The sequence below is a fragment of the Canis lupus genome, chromosome 2, assembly GCF_011100685.1.
Source record: "Canis lupus familiaris isolate Mischka breed German Shepherd chromosome 2, alternate assembly UU_Cfam_GSD_1.0, whole genome shotgun sequence".
Classification (NCBI taxonomy): domain Eukaryota; kingdom Metazoa; phylum Chordata; class Mammalia; order Carnivora; family Canidae; genus Canis; species Canis lupus.
In genome coordinates, this window is record NC_049223.1 from 68917515 (window position 1) to 68938922 (window position 21408).

The following is a 21408-nucleotide window of genomic DNA, read 5'->3' on the forward strand; positions in this document are numbered from 1 at the left end:
GTCAGCGCCCACGGCCACTGACAATTAGGGCTGAATGGAGGCTAAGATTTCTAGTCTGCCCACCCCTGCCAACCAGCAAGGCCCCAGGCGGTCCTTTCTACGGTCTCGCCATATGCCACAGCATCTCGGGCCCGGCTCTCCACTCCCCAGGTCCCGAGGTACCACAGTTATCAGTACTCTTTTTATTTTTAAAACAGTGAAAAGAAAAATAAATATCTTTGGAGAATAATAGTACAGGGGTGGGGTGGGACAGGGTGGTGGGGCTGCAGACTTGGGGGTGTCCTGGCTTCAGTGGTCTTGAGCGGGGCGTGCCGGGGGCCCAGGGTCTGCAGGCCCGCTCCTCCCGGGCCAGGCCCTGCCCCGTCCCCGCTGGGAGGTCTGGGGGCTCCGCCAGCCTCGCCTGCCCGCGGCTCCCAGGCCGGGCGCTGTGTCAGCGGAACCCGCGGGGATTAGACCCCAGGCGCCCGCCTGCGCCGGAGCTGCGTCGGGAGGGGCGGGGCGGGGCGCTGCCGCCCCCCAGGGGCTCGTCCGCCGGCTGGCCCGGCGCCTGCCAGGGTCTCAGCGGTGCCCCATGTCCTCCATGCCCACGCGGCCCCAGACGCCCAGCACGAAGCTCTCGATGTCGCACTCGTTGGCGCCGCGCACGATGCGAAAGTGGCCCCTCTCGCCCCAGGCTGGGCCCCACGAGTTGGCCGCCGTCTGGGAACGAGGAGGAGGAGGAGGAGGAGGAGGAGGAGGAGGAGGAGAGTGAGGAGGAGGAGGAGGAGAAGGGGCGGTGAGGAGGGCACCGGGGAGGGGGGGAGGCAGCGGCCGCAGGCACCCCGCTCGGGGACTCACCCAGTATTTGAGCGTCCTTCCATCCGGTAGCGTCTCCTCTCCCCACCTAGAGGCAGGGGTGGGGGCAGAGCCACGGAGGGAGAAAAGAGCTGATTCCACCTGCTTTCAGGGGCTGGAACCCGGGGGCCTTCCCCTTCCAGACTCTGCTCCCTCTCTACCCCCCTAGGTCTCCAGCTCCGGGAGTCTGTGCCCTCTCCACCCTGTGGGGGAGGGCATCACCGGCATAATGGAAGGGGGATGAGCAGAAAGGAGGAGAACTTGGGCTTCCCTCCTGCAGGGCCCCACAGCCTGGGGACCAGTTCTCTGGGACCTCACACATCTGCCTGCCTTCCATCCTCCCTGGGGGAGCCAGGGAGGGGTCGGGGCTAAGAACCACATGGAAGACTCCAAGAACATGGGTGCTTTGGAGGCCCCAAATTCCTACCACAAAGGACATTGCATTGGTTGGACCATTGAAAATCAGTGACTGGAACATCTCTGGGTGTTTATATCAGGTGGGGAACTGAATGCTGGGTGTGGGAGTCAGTGAGGCAGGCAGCTTTGTGGTAGGTGCTGAGATGGGGAGGGCCCGAGCCACCCCTGGAATCCGTGTCTGCATTTCACAGGAGTTATTTTATCCCAGTGTGTCAGGAAGGAAGAGTTCCTAGAAAACCTTAAAAGGGCCCCCACCTCTGGGTGTGACCCTGGGAAGTCCCTCTTCCTTTTATGTCTTGGTTTCCTCTTCTTGGAAATAGGGCTTTGCAGAGAGATGGTGGGGATTCAAGGCAGGCTCAGAGCCCTGAGTGCAAGCCCTGCTGCCCCCACCCCCTGGCCCCCTCGAGCCCCTCACCCTGTGATCTTGACCGAGTGGGTCCCATGCCGGCGGTATCGCTCGGGCCTCCCCAGGCTCACTGGTGTGTGGCTGTAGATGCCGCCCTGGTACAGGAAGAAGTCCTCGTGCACCTCCATGAGAGCTGTGGGCAGAGGTCGGAGTAGGGCCGGCTCAGCCCAACAGCACAGGTCTGGAGATGCCCGAGTCTGGAGATACATGCCCAGACCCATACCAAGACTCTAAGTATCGCCCACAGGCTGCTGCCCGTGGGGAGCAGACAAGGTCCCCCTAACTCCCAGCCCCAGTGGAATGGCTGCTCAATGCTATACAGACTACTTGTGCTGCTGTGCTGTGCCCAGTCTCAGGCAGACACAAGCTTCTGGAACCAGGGGGCGGGATGAGAGGCATTTACCTTGGACAGGGCCATTCTCCATCAGCTCCTTCATGATCTCCTTCTCCTGGAGGGTTGGGAGTGAGGATGAGAGTATGCATCAAGGGTGAGGTTCTAACCTCTGGCCAACTTTCCAGCTCCCCTCCCTCTGCCCCGTCAACCAAGCACAAACTTACGTTGGTGCCGAGGCGGTAGGCAGGAGTGACCTGGTAGATGTCATTGGCATGGACATGGCTGCTGGGGCATCGGGCAGTGGCCTGGCGCTTGCCCCGACCCATGGCCCGGCTGTGCATCATACAGCGGGGCGCCGGGCCAGCCAAGTCCTGCTCACGGCCCACGAACGGGTAGCAGTGGTCAGACACGACCCTGGAGAAGCGGGAGGGAGCGAGGCCAGGTGAGCACGAGAAGCCCGGCCCGGGGCCCTTCCTAAAGCCCAGGCCTCACGTCCCCTTCCCTGCCCACACCCTCTGCCGCTCACCCTCGCCGTCGCAGGAACCACCAGGCACCGTCGAGACGCCCACCACGGCAGCCCTGCTGGTTGTGTGTGTCACAAGACAGCAGGTTCTGGGGCGACAGGACAGGCGTCATATGCCCCAGAGAATGGATTGAGACACGATCGGACGCCACGGCTGTTGGGGGGAGGAGGAAGGGCCGTCAGGGGAGTCAGGCCTTAGCCCTCATTTCCCGCTGCGCCAGCCTCTGCCGTCGGGACATACCTGCTGTGGAGAAGGCCCAGGAACCTGCACAATTGCCCTGGTCAAGAGGCTCATGGATCAGGTTGGGCCACTTCTCAGCGGCCTCGAAGGCTGTGGGCAGCACCTCCCCTGGACGTAGCACTGTCTGCAAAGCAAAAGCCACTCCATCTGCCTCCTGCTCTGCCCTGGCCTACCCCCCAGGGGCCCGTTGGCTTTGAAGGGCCACCAAGAGTCTGGGGCCTTCCACAGCTTGTTCTGAAGCATTCCTGCTGCTGAGGGATCCCAGCAATCTCCACACTGACTCATGGGGAAGACCCAAGCATCATTTAGTGCCTCCCCAGCGTCAGGTGAGGGTGACTAGTCCTGTTGTACAAATAAAGCTGGCAGGGAAGTGGTCAAGCCAGGGTCACCCACTTTCCATTCTCAACTCCTGCCTCATTCTTCCTCTGCACCTTCTGATCTGACACTTCCTTCTTCCTACCAGGACCTTGGGCTTCAGGCCCTACAGGGCTGGGGAGGGAAGAAGGAGTAAGGTCCTGTGACCGGGCAGGCCGCCAAGACAAACAGCAAGAGGCAGAAAATAGCAGAGGCCCAGGGGAGTGAGGGCAGGGGCAGGGTCTGGTCACCCCAGCCTTGAGCCCAAGTCCCTCTGCAGGGAGGGCCGTTCTGGCCAACGGCTGCCTCCTCCCTGCCCACCACTGACGGACAGATCGTGCAGCCTATGCCCCTGCCCTGACCTGCTGAAGTTCTCCCTCCTCACCCTTTGACTATTCCAGGTCTGGTTCCTGTTTCTCCCCATAGAGGGTCCCAGTGGTAGGAAGGGAGAAGCCCCCTACTCCCTTGGGGTTCCACCAAGTCAGTATTTGTTTCCGAGAATTCCGGCTCTTTAGCCAAAGCCAGAGGACTATCTGTCCTTCTCTTCCCAAAATACCAAGGTGACCTCCTGGCCCCTTGGGCCCTGACCCAGCTTTACTGGAAGGAATAACATTTTTCCCAGGCTGAGGAGGCCACCAAGGGGCTCGTGCTGAGACCACAAAACTCAGAATCTGAGCATCAACTCTTCGTGCACAGCACATCTTGTTATGGGCAAGAACCTAAGACGCAGAGAAGGGGAGTGATTTGTCCAGGAACACACAGCCTATTGGAGAGGGTTAGGCCCCGGCCCTTGGAGGATTGGGAGGCAGTGTGTCAGGGTTCCTGGGGTCCCAAGCCACGGGGAGAGGGCAGGATGGTGGGCAAGGATGGACTTACATGAATCTCATTCATATTGGTGACAGAGGAAGAAGGACGGATGGTACCCAGGCGGTAGCGAATGCCTTCATCCAGGGTCATGCCCCAGAAGGCACTGTGGTTCCCAGCCCGCCATCTGCAAGAGAAGGGATGGAAGTCACAGACCTGCCAAGGCTGGGGCCCTGGAGCTATGTGCATATGGGCGGGAGAGACGCGTACTGGCTAAGTGTCCACGTGATGACCAGGATCCAAGTGAGGATGTGCCTGACAGCACATGCCTCTCAGGGGAATGTAGGTGTGTCTGTGCCCAGTGGGGACATTTCCAGGGCCTCTCACCCGTAGTTGCCCTGATTAATGGCGTTGATCATGTCTTGGTCCACCAGGCATGGCTCCTGGTCACACTCCCACCGTCCTTGCTCCTGGCAGGTGCTAGGAGAGCAGAAGGAAGGAAGAGATGGAGGGGGGGCATCCTCTGAAGGGAAGGGGCCGCAGAAGTCAGCACAGGCCTGACATTCTATGCTAAGAATTATGAGACAACCCCTGGATGATCCCGTTCAGCCTGGTGGCTTTCAATGTCAACCTCAAGTTCACAGTTCTCCAGTTTATTTCTGCTGCCTGGATCTCTCCAGATCCAAGAATCTTGCTGCTACCCAGTGTCACCACTGGGGATGTCCAATGGCCGCTCAGACTTCACACATCCCAGACTGAATTTCTGATCCCTACTCCCATGCCTGCTTTTCCTATAGTCCATGGAAAGAGCCTGGGAGTCACCCTTTACTCCTTCCCTCGGGTGCTGATTGGATTCATTGGCAGATCCTTGCTGGCTTTGCCTTTAAACATTCAAAATCCAAACCCCATCTCATTCCTCCCGCAGCCATCACCTTTCCCCTGGATTCTGCTGAAGCTTTCCCATTGTTCTCCCTGCACCCCCACTTCGGTATATTTTTAACACAGCTGCCAGATGACCCTGTTCAACCCAAGTCATATCATGCCATCCTCCAGCCCAAAACCTTCCCTTGGCTTCACATCACAGAATAAGAGCCAAAGTCCTTGCCTTGCTAACGAGGCCCTGCACAATCTGTCCTCCTGTCCTCTCTGTGACCCCTCCTCCAAGTCCTGGCTCCTTAGGCCCCTGCCAGACTGGTCCCCTGACTGTTCACAACATCTGCGCTCCGTGCCCCAGGGCCTTTGAGCTGCTTTTCTTCCCATATCCCCAAGGCTTGCCCTCACTTTGTCCAAATCTGTCTGTCTTTCTTTCTGGGAAGATTTTATTTATTCATTTGACAGACAGAGAGAGAGAGTATGAGCAGGGGAAGTGGCAGGCAGAGGCAGAAGGAGAGGGAGAAGCAGACTCCCCGCTGAGCAAGGAGCCTGACTTGGGACTTGATGCCAGGACCCCGAGATCATGACCTGAGCCAAAGGCAGACACTCAACCGACGGAGCCACCCAGGCGCCCATGTCCAAGTCTTTCTTCAGATGTCACTTTCTCAGGGAGGCCTGCCCTGGCCGCCTTCCTCTCCTGCTTCCTGTTTTATTTTCTCCTTAGCATGTCATCACCACCTGGCACACTGTGTATTTAGCTATTTGTGTTCTTCATACCTGCTTCCTCGTAGACACTAAGGTTCTGGAGGGCAGGGTTTGTTTGGTATCTTCAGTGCTTAGAAAACTAAACCTGGTACATAGGAGCCACCCAAGAAGTATCTGTTGGTTGAATGAGTGAGACATGGTAGTGAAGGGGCTAAGAGCATGGGCTGAAATGACTAGTCATGTGACTTCAGGTAAGTTACTCAAACTCCCTCAGAGTTCTTGTCCGTAAAATGAGGAAGTGAATCATCCCCACTTCCAGGGATTTAATGCCAGGCTTTTGTAAATCCTGTAAAGCAGTTAGCATAGGGCCTGGCCCATCAGACTCCTATCCACCCAGCCTCCTCACATCGCCTCTGGGTGTATCTGAAACTTAAAATGGCCCAAACTGCCTTCCCCCAAAGCTGCTCTGTCCCTAACATCCTCAACTCAGGACACAGCACCTTAGCTACCCACGTGTTCAAAGCAGAGCTTGTTGAGGTCCGTGGAGTACCCCCATTTCCCATGCCCGCCATCAGCAGATCCTGGGATGGCACATCATGGAAGGCTCTGGATTCACCTGCCGCTCACCCCTCCACTGCCACCACCGTCCTCCAGTCCCTATCACCTGTCACCTGGACCATGGCCATGGCTTCCTACCCAGGCTCCCTGCCTCTCAACCCCCCACATACCCCTCAGTCTATCCCCTACCTGCTCTGAAGCCAGAGAGATCTCTCAAGGACATAGATCAGATTGTTTGCCTGTAAGTGGCTTCCCATGGCACTTAGAACAGAACCCCCAGCACGGCTATGAGATCCATGGACGTGGCCCTGCACGTCCTCGGGGCCTCTGTTCCCACTTCACAGCTCCAGCTGCAGCGAGATCTTTCCCACCTCCTGGCCTTACCACGAGCTGCTCCCTCACCTTCCCTCCCTGCCTGGCCACCTCCCTGGTATCAGCATAACTATCTCCCTTCCTGAGTGGCCTTCCTAAGCCCCTACTCCACTCTAAACCGGGATCCCCCATTGTTTCCTTTCCCCGTCCACACCTGTCACAGGCTGTAATACGTTTCTTTGCGTGTAGACCAGAACCATCTGCCCCACTTGGCTGCATCAACCCGGCCCAGGACAGTGCCTGGCACATAGTAGGTCTTTAATAAATAGGTGTCGACGAGCAGGGAATACTGTGAATTCCACGATGCTTTTACAAGCTCATAACTCTGCTATTACAAGATGCTAAACTGCCTCCTTCCCCTGTTGCCTTTTAAGGAGCCTCAAGGGGAACAAACCCAGTATGGCTGGGCTCTTCAGCCCCCGGAGTGGGCGGGGGCACTTTCGGGGCGGGCTAGAGGAGGCTGCGTGGGAGGGGAGGCTCTCCTCACGTTCCCCTTCCTTCTCTGACTCTCGAAGCATTCCTCGAGGTCTCGCACAGCCTGGAAGGCCCACAGACATTGCTCCACACCCTCACTCAGGTGTCAAGCACAAGGAACAGGGCCACCCAACGCGGGGGCAGTGGGCTGGTCACTCCTTTCCTGCCACCTCCCCCTTTGCCCTCAGGGCTCCCCAAGCAGGTCTAGACTGGGCTGGTAGCAGCAGGTTCCAGCATTCCAGAGGGGCCCAGGGCGGCCAGGCCCCAGGGATAGGAGTGGGAAAGAGGTTAACCCGTCAAAGCCCAGAGGCATCTTATCAGGAACTAGCAGGATCAAGATCATGCAGGCACGCTCAGTCTTTCGGAACACACACACGTGGTTCACACACACACTCACACCATACACACACAAACACATCCTCTCGGCACCTGCATGATTCGCACACACTCACACCAGACACACATTCTCTCAGCCAGTCGCACACAGAACCTCATGAGTCCCCACTCTCACTGTGACCCAGCACCCCTCACCCGAGTGAGGCAATGGAAACAGCTTATGTGTAATGCATTCCAAAAAGTTTCCTCCTCCCTCGGGCCTCTCAGTCCCAGGCAAAGAGGGCACAGGGTGGAGTGGGTGCAGGGCTGCCTCCTCAAAGCCACAGGGTCCCCATTATTCCCATCAGGCGTTTGAGGCTCCCTTCTCAACCCCTCTCTGCTTCCCATCGCAGGACTCCGACTAGAGTAGGGGGGGGGTCCCTCTGACCCTTCATCCTCCCACTGGGAACGGTGGGGAAGGGGAGGGAGGGAGAGAGACCACATTCCAGGGAAGGCCCTGCTGCAGGTTGGCTGGCCTCCAGCCCAGCCATCCCTGACCCTCATCCCGTTCAGGGCAGCGGATGCTGTAGTCAGAGGTTTCCTTCCTGGCGCCCCCTTCTCCGGATTCTCCTGTGACATGGAGAAAGGTTGGGAGGGGCAGTAGCCCAGCCTGAGCCAGGAGGAGGGACAGGGAACCTCTCCCAGGTCAGGGGCCACACCTGGGGCCAGGCATCCTTGGCTGAATGCTCCCGGGGAATGCTTGTAGAATGTTGTTTTCTAAGCTGACATGGTCAGTGTGAAAATCTCCATGTTACAGACAAGGAAACTGAGGCTCAGCAAGTAAGTGACAGGGATAGAATTGGAGCCAAGTCTGTAGGCCACAGAGACCGCAAGGCAAGCCACCTCTGTACATCCAAACACTCACCAACGGTTACAGTTGTCCCAGTAGGTTCCCAAGACTGGATAGATGCGACTCCCATGTGTACATCCTGGTGGGAGGGAAGAGGAGAAGAGAAGTGGGACCAGGACCAGAGACGATAGGCTGAGATGGCCAGGTCCTCAGAAGTCAGGTGTCCTGAATCCTCCTACACACACACACACACACACACAGTGTGCACACGCACGCACATGCATGCACGCATGTCCCAGCCCTCACTGAAACTAAAGTCAAACTATCACTTCTTAAGACCTCTCCTGCAGGGTCACATACCAACTGCTCCCTGGGAAGTTCTTCACTGACCCCAACTTGGATCCCTCCTGCTCCACCTGGATGCCAGCCACAACATTCCTTGGATCCCTTGCCATTTAAATGACTTGAAACTTGGAGATGAGGAGTGAGAGGGGCCTGGGGAAGCCGAGGCCCAGAGAAGGCAAGTGACTCCCCTAAGATAACACGGCCCTTTGAGGTGACAACCCAGGTATCCAGTCTCTAACCCGCAGGCCCACAGAACCGCGGGAAGGGATTCAAATGATTCCTCTATGTGACAGGGACAAGGGCTGGGGAAAAGATGGTGACATGGGCTGAAGGCAGGAACAGATTCATCCTCATCTCCCAGGTGTGACCAGCCACCTCCAGTAGAGAATCCTGAGCAAAGGCAGAGGAATGGCTAAGAAGAGCCTGACCAACCCCTGAAGCCTTTATTAGCCTCCAGGTGAGTCAGCGGGCGGGGCCAGCACCTTCCCTGTCTGGCAAGGAGACTGGACTGGGAGAAAGGGCAGAAGGGTGCCTTCCTCCTGAGCCAGCTGGGAATCCCACCGACCCAGGGTCTTCTCTTTTCTCAATCTTGCTGGAGGGATTCAAGTTAGACCAGAGCAGGACTTCCCAGAGGCACAGACAGGGGGGCAGGGCCTCTCTCAGAGTCTACAAAGTCTCCCTTGGAAATGTCAATGCATCAGCCTTGCTCCTGAGCCCTGCTGAGTCCGGGTTGACAAAGCGACCCACCCCTCCTGGCCGTCTGGTGCCCACCTTGGATGGGGGGAAAAGGGGGTGGCACGCCGAGGCAGAAGTCCCAGAAGTCAGGGCAGCAGTCGGAGACGGTGCGGTTGCAGAAGAGGTCACAGTAACAGGTAGCACCCAGGTAGGGCAGGGCGCAGTCATCGGCGCGGCCGCGGCAGCACAGGTCCTGCTCCTGGCAGTACCGGCCGCCCGCATCCCGGATGCCCCGCAGGTGCAGGCCCGGCGCTAGCTCCCGGCGCCCGCGACCCCGGCGCGCACCCAGGGCCGACTCGCCAGCCAGCAGCAGCAACAGCAGCAGCCCCAGTGGACATCGCCACATGGTGCCTCCTGGGCCCGGGAGCGCAGACGTCAGGGGTCAGAGGGGGTGGGCAGCAGAGACTCCCCGGCACCCCAGGCCTCATCTCCCAGCTTCCTGGGGCTGGGAGTCCAAGGGGGGTGGGCAGGGTCAGAGACCCCGATTCCCGCGCCCCGTCCCTGGACAGGAAGGGGATTGAGCGAGAAATGGAGTCCCTCCCTGACCTGCCTGGGGACTTTCAAGGACGGGCCGTGGGGACTGTGGCATTCTGGGTGCCCCCCTGGCTCAGCACCCATGGCCTGGACTGAGGTCTTCTCTGCTATCTGGGTCCCTCTGCGCCTCTTTCAAGCGCCATTCCTAACTTGGGTGCCCCTGGCTTGTGCTCCTCCGTGTCCCTCTGCCCGGTCCACTCCCTCTCGGCCAGCCCTCATGCTCCCCCCGCCCGCCCCCTCCTCTCTGTTCCTTCCTTCTGACTGTCCCCCTCCCTCCGCGCAGGGGAGGGTCCCTACCTGGGGACGGGCTGTGCCCAGGCTGCCCCACGCGCCTCCGCCTGCCGGCTCCTGCGACCACGGGACACTCAAAAGTCAAGTGAGTGCAGGGCGGGACCGCCTTTTGTACCGCCCAGCCCGCAGCGCCGCCCCCCGCCGGGCAGGGCTGCAGGAGGAGGGGCCCCGTGGCTCACACCTGGAGTAGCCCCTCACCCGGGAGCTGGGACCCGAGGAGGGACGTGAGCACGTGATTTGCCTCGCTGGGTGTCTGCGGACAGCCGTTCCCTCAGGGCGCGGAACTCCAAGTGCAGCTGAAAGGACTGAGGTCTGACATCGGTAAGAACTTCCCAGGGGGCTTCAGCTGAGAAGGGGGGAGAGGGAGCAGCGGAGCTCCGAGATTTGGGAGACGGTGGGGAGGGTGTGGGCAGCCCAAATCTCTCAGAACCTCTCCAATCAGTAATAAAAACAGTTATGCCCACCCCCGGCTCCCGTCACAGTGCCCCCCAGGCTTGGGGCCGCCCCAAGCCGCCTCCGTTCTTGGGAATGATTGGAATCTGGAGGATGGTTGAGGTCCCTGCAGAGGCCTTGGCGGCTCATCCTTTGAGGGGGTGGGGTGGGTGTGGCGTGGGGGCCACCTCCCTGCCCCGCAGTAACTCGCAACTCACTGGTCTTCAGGGCTGCCCTCCCCAGGCACCTTGCCAAGCATTGCTCCCTTCTGTCAACCCCGAGGGCATCCTGCTTGGCACCTGTTCCCCTCCAGGGCCCAAGGGGCAAGAGCCCTGGCAGCTGGTCCCCCCCCCACAGAGCCCCCCTTCCTGCCCAGGGCATAAACCCTTAGCGCAGGCCAGCCTGGGCCCCAAACAATGGGACTTCTGTCCCGCCAGGCCCGCTGTCACCTTTTACCTCACCATTGCGCAAGTCTCTCTTCCAGCAGGTTGGGTCTTTGGCTCTGGGACTCTAACAGCAGGGAGGATGAAATTTGACACCTGGACACGTTCTCCTGTTCTCCGGTCCCCAGACCGGCACCCTACATCCGCCCCAAGGGGAAGCATCCATTAGGCTTGGGGATTCCCTTTGCCCTCTCTCTGACCACTTCTCCACCCCTCCCCCAGCCGAGGGATGTCCTCAGCTGGCCAGCTCCTAGGGAACGGTTTGGGGGGCGGGGCGGTGGGAACAAGACAACAGGCATCTGTGACTGGGTTACCCCCTGCCAGGGGGCACTGGGCAGGGAGTCACCCTGTTACAGGGCACAGCCGGGGCAGGGCGGGGCCAAGTAATGTCCTAGGGCTCCAGCGCTAGCAGGAACACACCAGGAGCTGGCCAGCTGCTCCCTGCAGGGACCCTGGAGGACAGAGCCTAGTGGGAACTTGATGCTCAGAAGAACAGACTTGCCTGAGGTTACTCAGCCAGAATGCAGGCGCCCTACCAGCTACCACTTGGTGCCTTTCCCTCTAGCCACCCTTAGTCACCCACTACAGGTTTCGACACCCTCCCAGTTGGGAAGTCCCTGGTGGAGTCTAACCTCCATTCATCAGGCGCAAGGCAGGCTCTCAGTATTGGTTCACATCACATCCTCAGGGGAGGAGATGGAGACTGCCTTCCGAAGAGCTCATACCCAGAGCACCCACTTCTGTGGGTCAGTTTCTGTTTGGTTCTAGGGCTGGGGGCTGGGATGTGGCCCTAGGACATCTGGCTCATCCTTTGCCCCATATCACTCCCTGTATGCCACCCGTGTGAGTCTGTTGTGTGTGTGTGTGTGTGTGTGTGTGTATGTGTGCGTATCTGAGAAGTTGTGTTTGTGGGGTGTTTCTGCTTGGGTGTGTCTGTCTGCGTCTGCTTGTCTCTGTTCCGTGTGTGCAGTGTGCCTGAGTGTCTGTCTGGATGTTGCCTCTGTGTCGGTCATGTCTGGGTTATTGGTTGGCAGTGTATTCTTCGCCAGTATTTGTGTGTTTGTTGGCTTATGTGTGTGCATGGAGAGCTGTGTGACCCTCATTGTCCGCATCCGCCTATCTACTAGGTACCTGTGACTCTCTGGGTCTTGATTTCCCATCTGTACCCGGATGCTCCTTAGAGGCCCTTTCATGCTCTTCTCTTTCCACAAAGGAAGGTACAAGTAAAAAGGGACAGGGACATGCCCAAGGTCACACAGCAGAGCAAAGGCCAGGCCTCTTTTCCTCCCTGCAGTCCAGGGCTACTCGCCACCACTACCACCCCCCCAACCCGCTGCCACCATCACACAGCTGCCCTGGGTGCTCAGAATGGGCCATTCTCCTCTGGAGGCTGAGCAGGGCCTCCTGGGAAGACAAAGACCCATTGTTCTCTGCTGGACCCAGGGCTGTGGCCAAGGGCCCACCACTTGGGGTCTGGGGCTCAGATGTTTGGGTCCCAAATGACACTCCAGCTGAGGCTGGGGGGGTGTCCCTTGTGGCCCACTATGGTCAGCTAGACGTGTCTGGAGCTTAGAGCGGTGATACTTGGGCGGTCCCGGCGAGGCCTCATGCTGCGAGTGTTGGGCCATGTCGTGACATGTTGGGCTCCCCGGGGCCTGTTGGACGGTGTAATGAAAAGCACCGCCTTCGGGGCTGTGTGACAGGCAGAAGGGTGTGTGGCCATAGCATGCTGCAGCTTTCCAGATAAGATTCGGGGCCATGTGGAAGTGTGTCGTACCACGCTGTGGCATGCTTTCCTGTCTGATTTTCTCATTCATTCAGTGAGTATTTATTTGTTGAGCATTTACTACGTGCCGGGCTCGGTGCCAAGTGCTGACCCTTCAGGGTTGAGCCAAACAGACCCAGATCCTTCTGTGGTGAAGTCTTCGATCTAACAGGAGGATGGACAAATAAAAAGCACACAAACATCTCCATGGGTCATCCACAGAGTGAAGTGCTCTCCTCCATGCACCTGGCATAGGACCCTGGAGTCATGTGGTGGTCACCGGAGTCTTGGGGAGGAGACAACATTTGAGCTGAGACCTGAAGGCTGAGAAGGAGCCAGCAGATCTGGAGCCTGGGGAGGGTGTTCCAGGAAGTCCATGAGTGTGAGCAAGAGCCCTGAAGCCTGGCCCGAGGTGGTCTGTTCGAGAAACATAAGGAAGCCCAGAGTAGCCACACTGTGGTGACCAAGCAGGGCTTGGAGGCTGGGAGGGACCCAGGCTGGAGTGAGGAGCTTGAACTGTCTTTGGATGACTGAAGAGATGTAAGTGTGGGAGTGAACTAACGTGATGCGCACAAGCTAAAGCCCACTCTGGGGGACGCCTGGGTGGCTCAGCGGTTGAGCGTCTGCCTTCGGCCTAGGGCCTGATCCTGGGGACCTGGGATCGAGTCCCGCATCAGCCTCCCTGCATGGAGCCTGCTTCTCTCTCTGCCTGTGTCTCTGCCTCTCTCTCTCTCTCTCTCTGTGTGTCTTTCATGAATAAAATAAATAAATAAATAAATAAATAAATAAATAAATAAATAAAATCTTAAAAAAAAAAAAAAAGCCCACTCTGGCCCCTCTGGCGAGAACAGCTGACCATAAGCTGGAAGTGGATTCTGAGACCAGGGTGGAGGCAACAGTGGGACCCAGGCCAGAGGCTCTGGGGCTTGAACGAGGCTGGTGGCCATGGAGACAAGAGAAGTGGACCTATTTGAGACCCATTCTGGCAGGGGGCGGGGGGTGGTGTTGACAGGACTTGCTGAAGGAGCAGATGTAGGGCTGGGAGACAGGGGAAATCGAGCAGGTCTTCTGGGCTTCCAGCCCGGTGGGTTGAAGACGGCCACAGATGCTCTGCCTCTGCATTGAGAGTCAGACACTGCCCCCCTCCCCCAAGTCTAGGCAGCCTCAGGGCATTTGGACTTATAGGCTACTGTGTGACCTATACTGGTTTCCAGTTCAGACTGGAAAAGAGGGAAAGGACTGACTGAGCCTGGGGATGCTCCTATATCAGAAGCTGGGCAGAGAGGAAAGAATGGTACGGGAGGCTGAACAGATGTGGCCAGGGAGGGAGGAGGAAAGCCAGGGATGTGAGACCAGGCAGCCAATGGGAGAGACCATTTCAAGACAGAGGGGGAGGGATCCCTGGGTGGCTCAGCAGTTTAGTGCCTGCCTTTGGCCCAGGGTGTGATCCTGGAGTCCCAGGATTGATTCCCGCATCAGGCTCCCTGCCTTGAGCCTGCTTCTCCCTCTGCCTGTGCCTCTGCCTCTCTCTCTGTGTGTCTCTCATGAATGAATAAATAAAATCTTAAAAAAAAAAAAAAAAGACAGAGGGGAGTTGACCTGTGTGCAGGGCTACCCAACAGTCGAATGAGCTGAACACAGAGAAAGGTCCAGTGGATTTGGCCACAGGGACATCAGGCGACTTCGCTGAGAGCAGTCTTAGTAGAAGAAGGAGGCTGGAAGCTGGATTGGAATGAGTGAAACAGCAAACGGGAGCCTGTGAATTGGAGAGAACAACCATAGGCAATTCTTCAGAAAGTTTTCATGCAAAGGGAAGCAGAGAACTGGAGTGGTGGCTGGAAGGGAGTAGGAGGGTCAAGGGAGGGTTTCATCCAACTATGGAGGATACAAACCGTGTCTGCGCTGATGGCAATGACCGCTAGGAGGGCAGGACCATTGGAAGGATTACTCAGGAGCAAAGTGCTTGATAAAGTAAGAGGGAGGGAGAAAAAAAAAAAAAAAAAGTAAGAGGGGAGGGGACCCAGAGCACAGGAAGACAGAACCACTGTGAGAGGAGCAGGGACAATGACCCTAGAGGTGGAAGAGAAGGGGAGATGGGTTTGTAGATTTAGCCATACATACAAAGACCGGGGAGCCTCCTCTGATGGTTTACATTTTTCCAATGGAGTCGGAGCAGGTCACTGCCAAAGCCAGACAGGTACAAAGGAGGGATGGAGGATCAAGGGTGAGGTGTGAAGTCGTTACCACTACCAAGGCCATTGGAGAAACAGAGTAGGATTTCCAGCAGTGCCGAGTGGCCCTTTGGAGTTGCTGCCCATGAACTTGTGATGACCCTGGACCGCCACTCTGTTCTCTGCCATACACGGCATGTGCCAAGCGTAAGCCTTTCCCCAGGTAATCCAATTATCTCAATTTACAGATGGGAAAGTCAAGACTCAGAAAGACTTTCTGGCTTCCCCACACAGCTGTTAGGGACAGAACAGGACCTTGAGCCCAAGCCCTGAAAGTCTGGACACATGCCTTTGTCGAGGCCAAATGTGTTCAAGGGCTAACCTGACTCTAATACCTGGTAGTGTTTGTGGTTTTTAGTTGTCAGTTCAAGTGGGAAAATCCAGAACAGAGAAACGCAACTTTCCTTTTGTGTAATATTTCTGCATCACTGGTGTTGGGGCCCTGTTGCGAACAAAAGGCCCCTGGATGCCACTTCCTTGCAAAGTCTATGTGCTGAGTAATGACACCACTGCGCCATCTTCACCCACAGCTAAATTGTTAACTTCTTGCAAACCTGGGCCAGGAGTATGAGATTTTCTGGGGTTAAAGCACCCCTTCATCTCTTCATGATCTTCCCTCCTTCAGCTCAGCATCACTTTCAGTAAAGAAGGCTCCCCCAGGCTTAGTAAGCTTGGTGAGACCACCAGTGAACATCTCAGAAGTCTGGTCCAATCTTTGAATGCCTATTTACAGAAACTCATCCACACTTCACTTGATGTTTCCGGGAAGTCCTGATCTTCTCACCCGGGAATGTTAATAAATGAGTCTTGAAAAGTCTAAGAGGCTCTTCCATGGCGGCCAGCACTTTTTACACTTTGCCTCTCCATTCCTGAGCAGAAAATGATAAAACCCCAACAGATGAGTGAATTCCAATCTAATGGGAAGGGTTACTGTTAAGAGCTGGGTCCCTAAGGGGAAATACTCTGGTGTGACCTTAGTGGTCATGATGGGTTCACTGAGGCCCTGAGAAAGATATATGTCCATGTCCTAATCCCTGGGACCTATGAATGTTACTTTATTTGGAAAAAAGACTCCTCGCAGATGCAATCATCTTGAGATGAGATCATCCTTGATATCTGGGTGGGCCCTATATCCACTGGCCAGTGTCCCTACAAGAGACACACAGGAGACCCAGAAGAGGAGGGAGGCAATGTGACCACAGATGCAGAGATTGGAGTGATATGACCAAGGACCACCAGAAGCTAGAGGAGGCAAGGAGCCACTTTTCCCTGACAGCCTCCGGATGGAGACGGGCCCTGCCAACACCTCCAGAACTGTTGGAAAATAAATATCTGTTGTTTTCAAATTTGTGGCAGTTTGCTACAGCAGGCCTAGAAAATTAATATGGTGGTCTTCCATTTGGAGGATCTGAGGGGCCTGAGATCTGTGTGTCAACTAGGATGTGCCAAATGCAGGGCTGGAGGCAGATCGAGCCAGGACAAAGCAGCTTATGTTGGCAAAAACAGAACCAACTGGCCAGATTCAAATCAGCTCCTCTTGAAGTGGTTCAAACACTCCTCTGCAGTGCTAGAGCTTAACACCGAGGTTCAGAGCACAGACTTGGGGGCCAGATGGAACACGTTCAAATCTTGGCTCTGCCTCTCAATAACCATGAAACCTGGGGCCAGGGTCTTAAGCCCTCTGTGCCTCAGTTTCTCCGTGTGTAAAATGAAGACATAGTCTCCACCTGTGGGGCAGGTGTGAGGATTATATGACTTTATGTACATAAAGCACTGGGAATCGACAATGCTGACACGTCACCAGTGCAAGATCAGTGTCTGCTATTATTAAACGAACCCAAATCAAAAGAGCCGTAAATGAGTTCCAAAGAGCCAAGTAGACACAAATGTATTTAAACTGACATAAAGTGAGTCAAACCAGTTAAAACGAGGTGACGCCAGTGTAAACCCACTCAAACCTCTGAGGCGGACTTGTACTTAAACCAGATTAAATCAGTCACACGGGGTTAGGACAGGTGTGGGATCTACACACCCGGGCTTGCTCACACACGGGTTCTCTACTCCGAGGAGCAAGCAGTGACACGCAGGCAGGGGGCCATGGCAGTAGGTTCACACCTGAGATGGACTAAGACCGGCTTTCCAGTCAGACACACAGCCAACATCTCCTAAAACGAATGCATTTCTTATGTCAGGTCAAGGTGCAACTATCAGGAACCTATCTCACAGGAATTAGACAAAAGACAGATCTCTTATTCCGGGATCTCAAGGAATCTCCTGGAACCCAAGGACAAGAAGTGCAGCTAAGCCCATGGAGATCTGGAAGGTTGCCAGAACCAAGAGCCCTCTCTCTCTGGTGCAGGGAGGGCAAGCAACTCCATCAAGGCTGGTAGCTCAGTGAACAGCAGGATGAGATGAGGGAGACCCTTAGGAGTTTCCAGTGACACACCAAAAGTTAGTGGTCGTGCCAGTGCTCACAAAGGTGAGCATTCCTCTCATCTGAAACTGCAGAAGCTTGAAACTGCAGAATCTAGGATTCTGAGGAATCTCATAGCAAAGGGGAGGAATCCAACCACAGTCATGCAGTGTGAGGGTAGGAAGTGAAGGACACTATCATTTTTTGTCCATCTAGTGTGTGCTTAATAAACTACCTCCGCAGGGAGGGGCCTTTCCTACATCCCAGATGACACGGATGCCATGAGTACCTGCCATGGGCTGGGCTCCTTCTAAGGGCTGGTCACTGGACTTGAATGATCTCATTAAGCTGCCCACCAACGCAATAGAGCTATTATCTCCATTTCACAGATCAGAAAACCAAGTTCCAGAGAGATGACTTGCTCAGATACAGTTATTGAATTCTCCTGAGACACAAGGGAGAATGAGGAGGAAATGTCTAGAGTCAAGAGTTCCGTAGAGGACGTTCCCCAGAATCGGATCAACTTGTCGGGGCAAGGTGAGGGAGCAGACTGAGGCCCAGAAAGAAGCAGGGAGGACTGTGCCCCCTTGATTCATTTTACATTTTTAAAAAAAGATTTGTTATTTATTATTTGGGGATGGGGTGGGGCACAGAGGCCCTGCTGAGTACAGAGCCCAACTCAGGGCTGGATCTCACCATCCTGAGATCACAATCTGAGCTGAAATCAAGAGTCAGATGCTTAACCGACCGAGCCACCCAGGCGCCCCCCACATTGATTCATTTAAAAATAATTACTTTTATTTCTTTTTTTTTCATTAATACATTTTCAAAGTTCAAAACATAGATTTAAAAAGCATGAGTAAAAAGTCTCACCCTGACCCATGAGCTTCATCTGCCCTATTCTGACTCCCTGCCCCCACCCCCTATAGGACACCACTTTTTATTAGCACCTCATGTACTTTTTGGAGTTTCTTTATGCGAGTCTAAAAATGAGTATATGTTCATAATGCCCTTTTTACATAAAAGGCAACAAACTACATACACAGTGCTGTACCTTTTTTTAGCTTGTCACGCGTCTTGGAAAATTCTATCAGCAAACGGAGCCTCTTCGTTCTTTCATACCATTGCACGTAATGCTACTGTAGAGACTGAAACAGTTCATTTCACAAATTCCCTATTGATGGACCCTAGACTTGTTTCTAGGGGGTTGGGTTTTTTGTTTCTTGGGTTTTTTTTTCTGATGTAACAACAATTGCCGCAATAATCACGTACATATTTTGTTTCATATGCATGCAAGTATAAGTGCAGAATAAATTTCCTAAAACGGATTGCTGGCTTGGGGGTATTGTATTCGTTTTCTATGACTGTGTAACAAATTACCACAAATTCGGCAGCTTAAAACATCACCTATTGGTTAGCTCACAGTCTGTTGGTCAGAAGTCCAGCCTGGTGAGGTGGGGTGCTCTGCTCAGGGTAAAATCAAGGTGCTGGCAAGGCTTAGTTCTCATTGTTTGGAGGCTCTGGGGGAAAACCTGTATCCAAGCTCCTTTCTGTCATTGGCAGAGTTTGGTTCCTGTGGAGTTGTGGAACTAAGATCTCTGGGTTTTGGGGGCCATCATCTGGGGGCTTCCCTCAGCTCCTAGATGACATCTACTTTCTTTGCCACATGGCTTTCCCCATATGGCATGACAAATTCTTTTCATGCTTCAAAAATCTCTGAATTTTTGAATTCTCCTTCTGAGACCAGCCAGGGAAAATTTTCTGCTTTTAAAGGGCTCACCTGATCTGGTCCAGCCCACTCAATGTAATCTCTACCTTAAAACCAACTGATTTAGGACCTTACTTACATCTGCAAAAATCTCTTTGCCACATAATGAAACAAAATTCTTGAGTTCGCATTTTCTCATATTCACAGATTCCGCCTATATTCCAATAGATCACACAAAGGTAAAAGCCAATGAGAGTCACCTTAGAATTCTGCCCAATGTAGGTGTATTTGTAATTTTTATAGATATTGCCATTTTGTCCCCCACAGGGGTTGTGCTGAGAGGTCTCCCCATCCCCAGTGATGATGACCTTGCCTTCTTTTCCAGTGTCACCTAAACAAGGTTATTCAACTTCTGGGTTTCTGTCCATTTGATAGGTGAAAAATGGAACCTAAGTGTATTTTAAATTTGTGGTCTCTTCTTATGAATAAGGCTGAGGATTTCTTCAAAAGCTTAAAAGCCATTTATAGTTCCTTTTCAGTATAGCTCCTGGTTTTGAGTCATAGAAAGGTCTTTCTAACCATAAAGTCAATCAGAAGCCCTCCTATGTTTTCTTCTGGCACTTTTATGATTTCATTTTTTGATCCATTGGTCCTTGGAACTGGCAGCTTTTCTTGTCATCTCCTCAACAGTGAGTACAAAGCTGGATCCCAAAGGGCTTGAGGCCTGGGGTAGAGAGAGAAGCTGCATGGTGGAGCCCTCTAGGTGTTGGGCTCTGACTCCTTCAGCTTTGCCAGAAATCCCAGCCTGCAGAGCTTCTCACTTCCCTTCCTCCAGCACTCATTGTGTCCTAGGGTTGGCACTGGGGACCCAGAGTTGGGGGGGCCCTGTCCTGCCTGAAGAGCTTCCAATCTGGAGAGTGAGACAAGCACATGGCCAGAACACAATCCAGATATAGAACAAGGCTAAGGGCACAGGGGAGGAGGAGAATTCTGACGGGGGTATTTGGGATCCTCCAAGGAAAAGTTGGCCTCTGACCCAAACCTTAAGAAGGAGGGGAAATGGATGGTGGTGATAGGGGAGGGGCACAGCAGGAGCAAAGACAGGGAGATGGGAAATCAGCCTGAAGTGTAGGCTGGAGAGAACGATTTAGTGAACCATGAGGTCCTCAAGGTTAAGGACAGGGTATGACTTATCTCCATGCATCAGCCAGAGTTTGATAAATGAAATGAAGGAGAAGGGACACGGGTCTTTGAATCCGAGGCTTAATCATCTTCCCTTTACTCAGGCAGTCATAAGCAAAGACCTCCAAAGAGAAAGAAGCCCTTGGCTCTGCCCTCATCTCGGAACCTGCACAATCTCTGCACACCACTGCCCCCTTGTGGCAGATATTGTGGCCGATCTGGGAATTCTCCATGACTAGCCTGTCAGGTGGAGGGGAGGGAATCTGGGAACTGAAGGTGGTGAGGCCCCTGATTGGCATCTCAGAGGTTTGAAAAACCATGGAATCCTAGTCTGAGAATGTCTGAGTCCAACAGGCCCTCAGAGGCTAAGTGGCCTGACTTCTTCATCATGTATGGAGAAACCAAGTCTCAGTAAGGGGGTACAGAGCCCCAGACTTCGTGTAAGATCCAAAAAGCCCAACAAATCCCAAGTAGGATTTTTAAAAAATTTACACATAGAAAGATTATACACTGTATGATTCCAACTCTGTGACATTCTGCAAAGGCACAACTGTAAACACAATAAAACAATCAGTGGTTTCCAAGGGGTTCAGGGGAAGGAGGATGTTTAGGTGGAGCACAGGAGATTTTTAGGGCAGTAAAATTATTTTGTATGACACTATAATGTCGTATACATGTCACTATACATTTGTCAAAACCCATAGAATGGAAAATACAGACTGAACCTTAATGTAAATTATGGACTTTGGTTGATAATGATATGTCAGTGTTGATTCATTGTTACAAATGCACTGCACTCAACGTGAATGTTGATGGTGGAGGAGGCTGTGTTTGGTGGCAAAAGGAAATGACATGTGGGAACTCTCAGTATCTTTCATTTAATTGTGCTATGAACCTAAAACTGCTCTTTAAATAAATCTATTAATTCAAAAAAATTTTTACACCTAACATATTATGGTGAAACAGTAGAATGCCAAAGATAAAGATAAAATCTAAAAAGCTATCAGGGAAGAAAAAGATAGATTATCTTCAAAGGCCAAGGTGGACTAAGAGCTGACTTCTCAAGATCAACAGTAGAAGAAGGAAAACGGCAGAAGGATCATCTTCAATATTTTAAAAGAAAACAACAACCAGCTTAGGATTCCACACCCGGGAAAAAATCCTTTATGAATGAAGATGAGATCAAGACATCTTCAGACAAAGAGAAACTGAAGAATTATGCCACTGGCTGACTTCAGGTAGAATGAAAAGGAATCCAGATGGAAGATA

The 21408-nt window shown here is 54.0% G+C and overlaps 1 protein-coding gene across 1 annotated transcript; it reads right to left on the bottom strand.

Annotated features, from left to right (window-relative positions):
* Window positions 1-167: 167 nt before the first annotated feature.
* On the bottom strand, window positions 168-10126 carry TINAGL1 (tubulointerstitial nephritis antigen like 1). The gene is made up of 12 exons (XM_038531310.1): window positions 9972-10126; window positions 9177-9494; window positions 8136-8199; window positions 4301-4393; window positions 3986-4100; window positions 2756-2879; window positions 2518-2668; window positions 2216-2405; window positions 2061-2106; window positions 1667-1790; window positions 838-883; window positions 168-699 (listed from the first exon to the last, which is right to left on the bottom strand). Exons 2-12 carry the CDS (start codon window positions 9484-9486, stop codon window positions 559-561), a joined length of 1404 nt encoding a protein of 467 aa, XP_038387238.1. The 5' UTR covers window positions 9487-9494; window positions 9972-10126; the 3' UTR covers window positions 168-558.
* Window positions 10127-21408: the final 11282 nt, after the last annotated feature.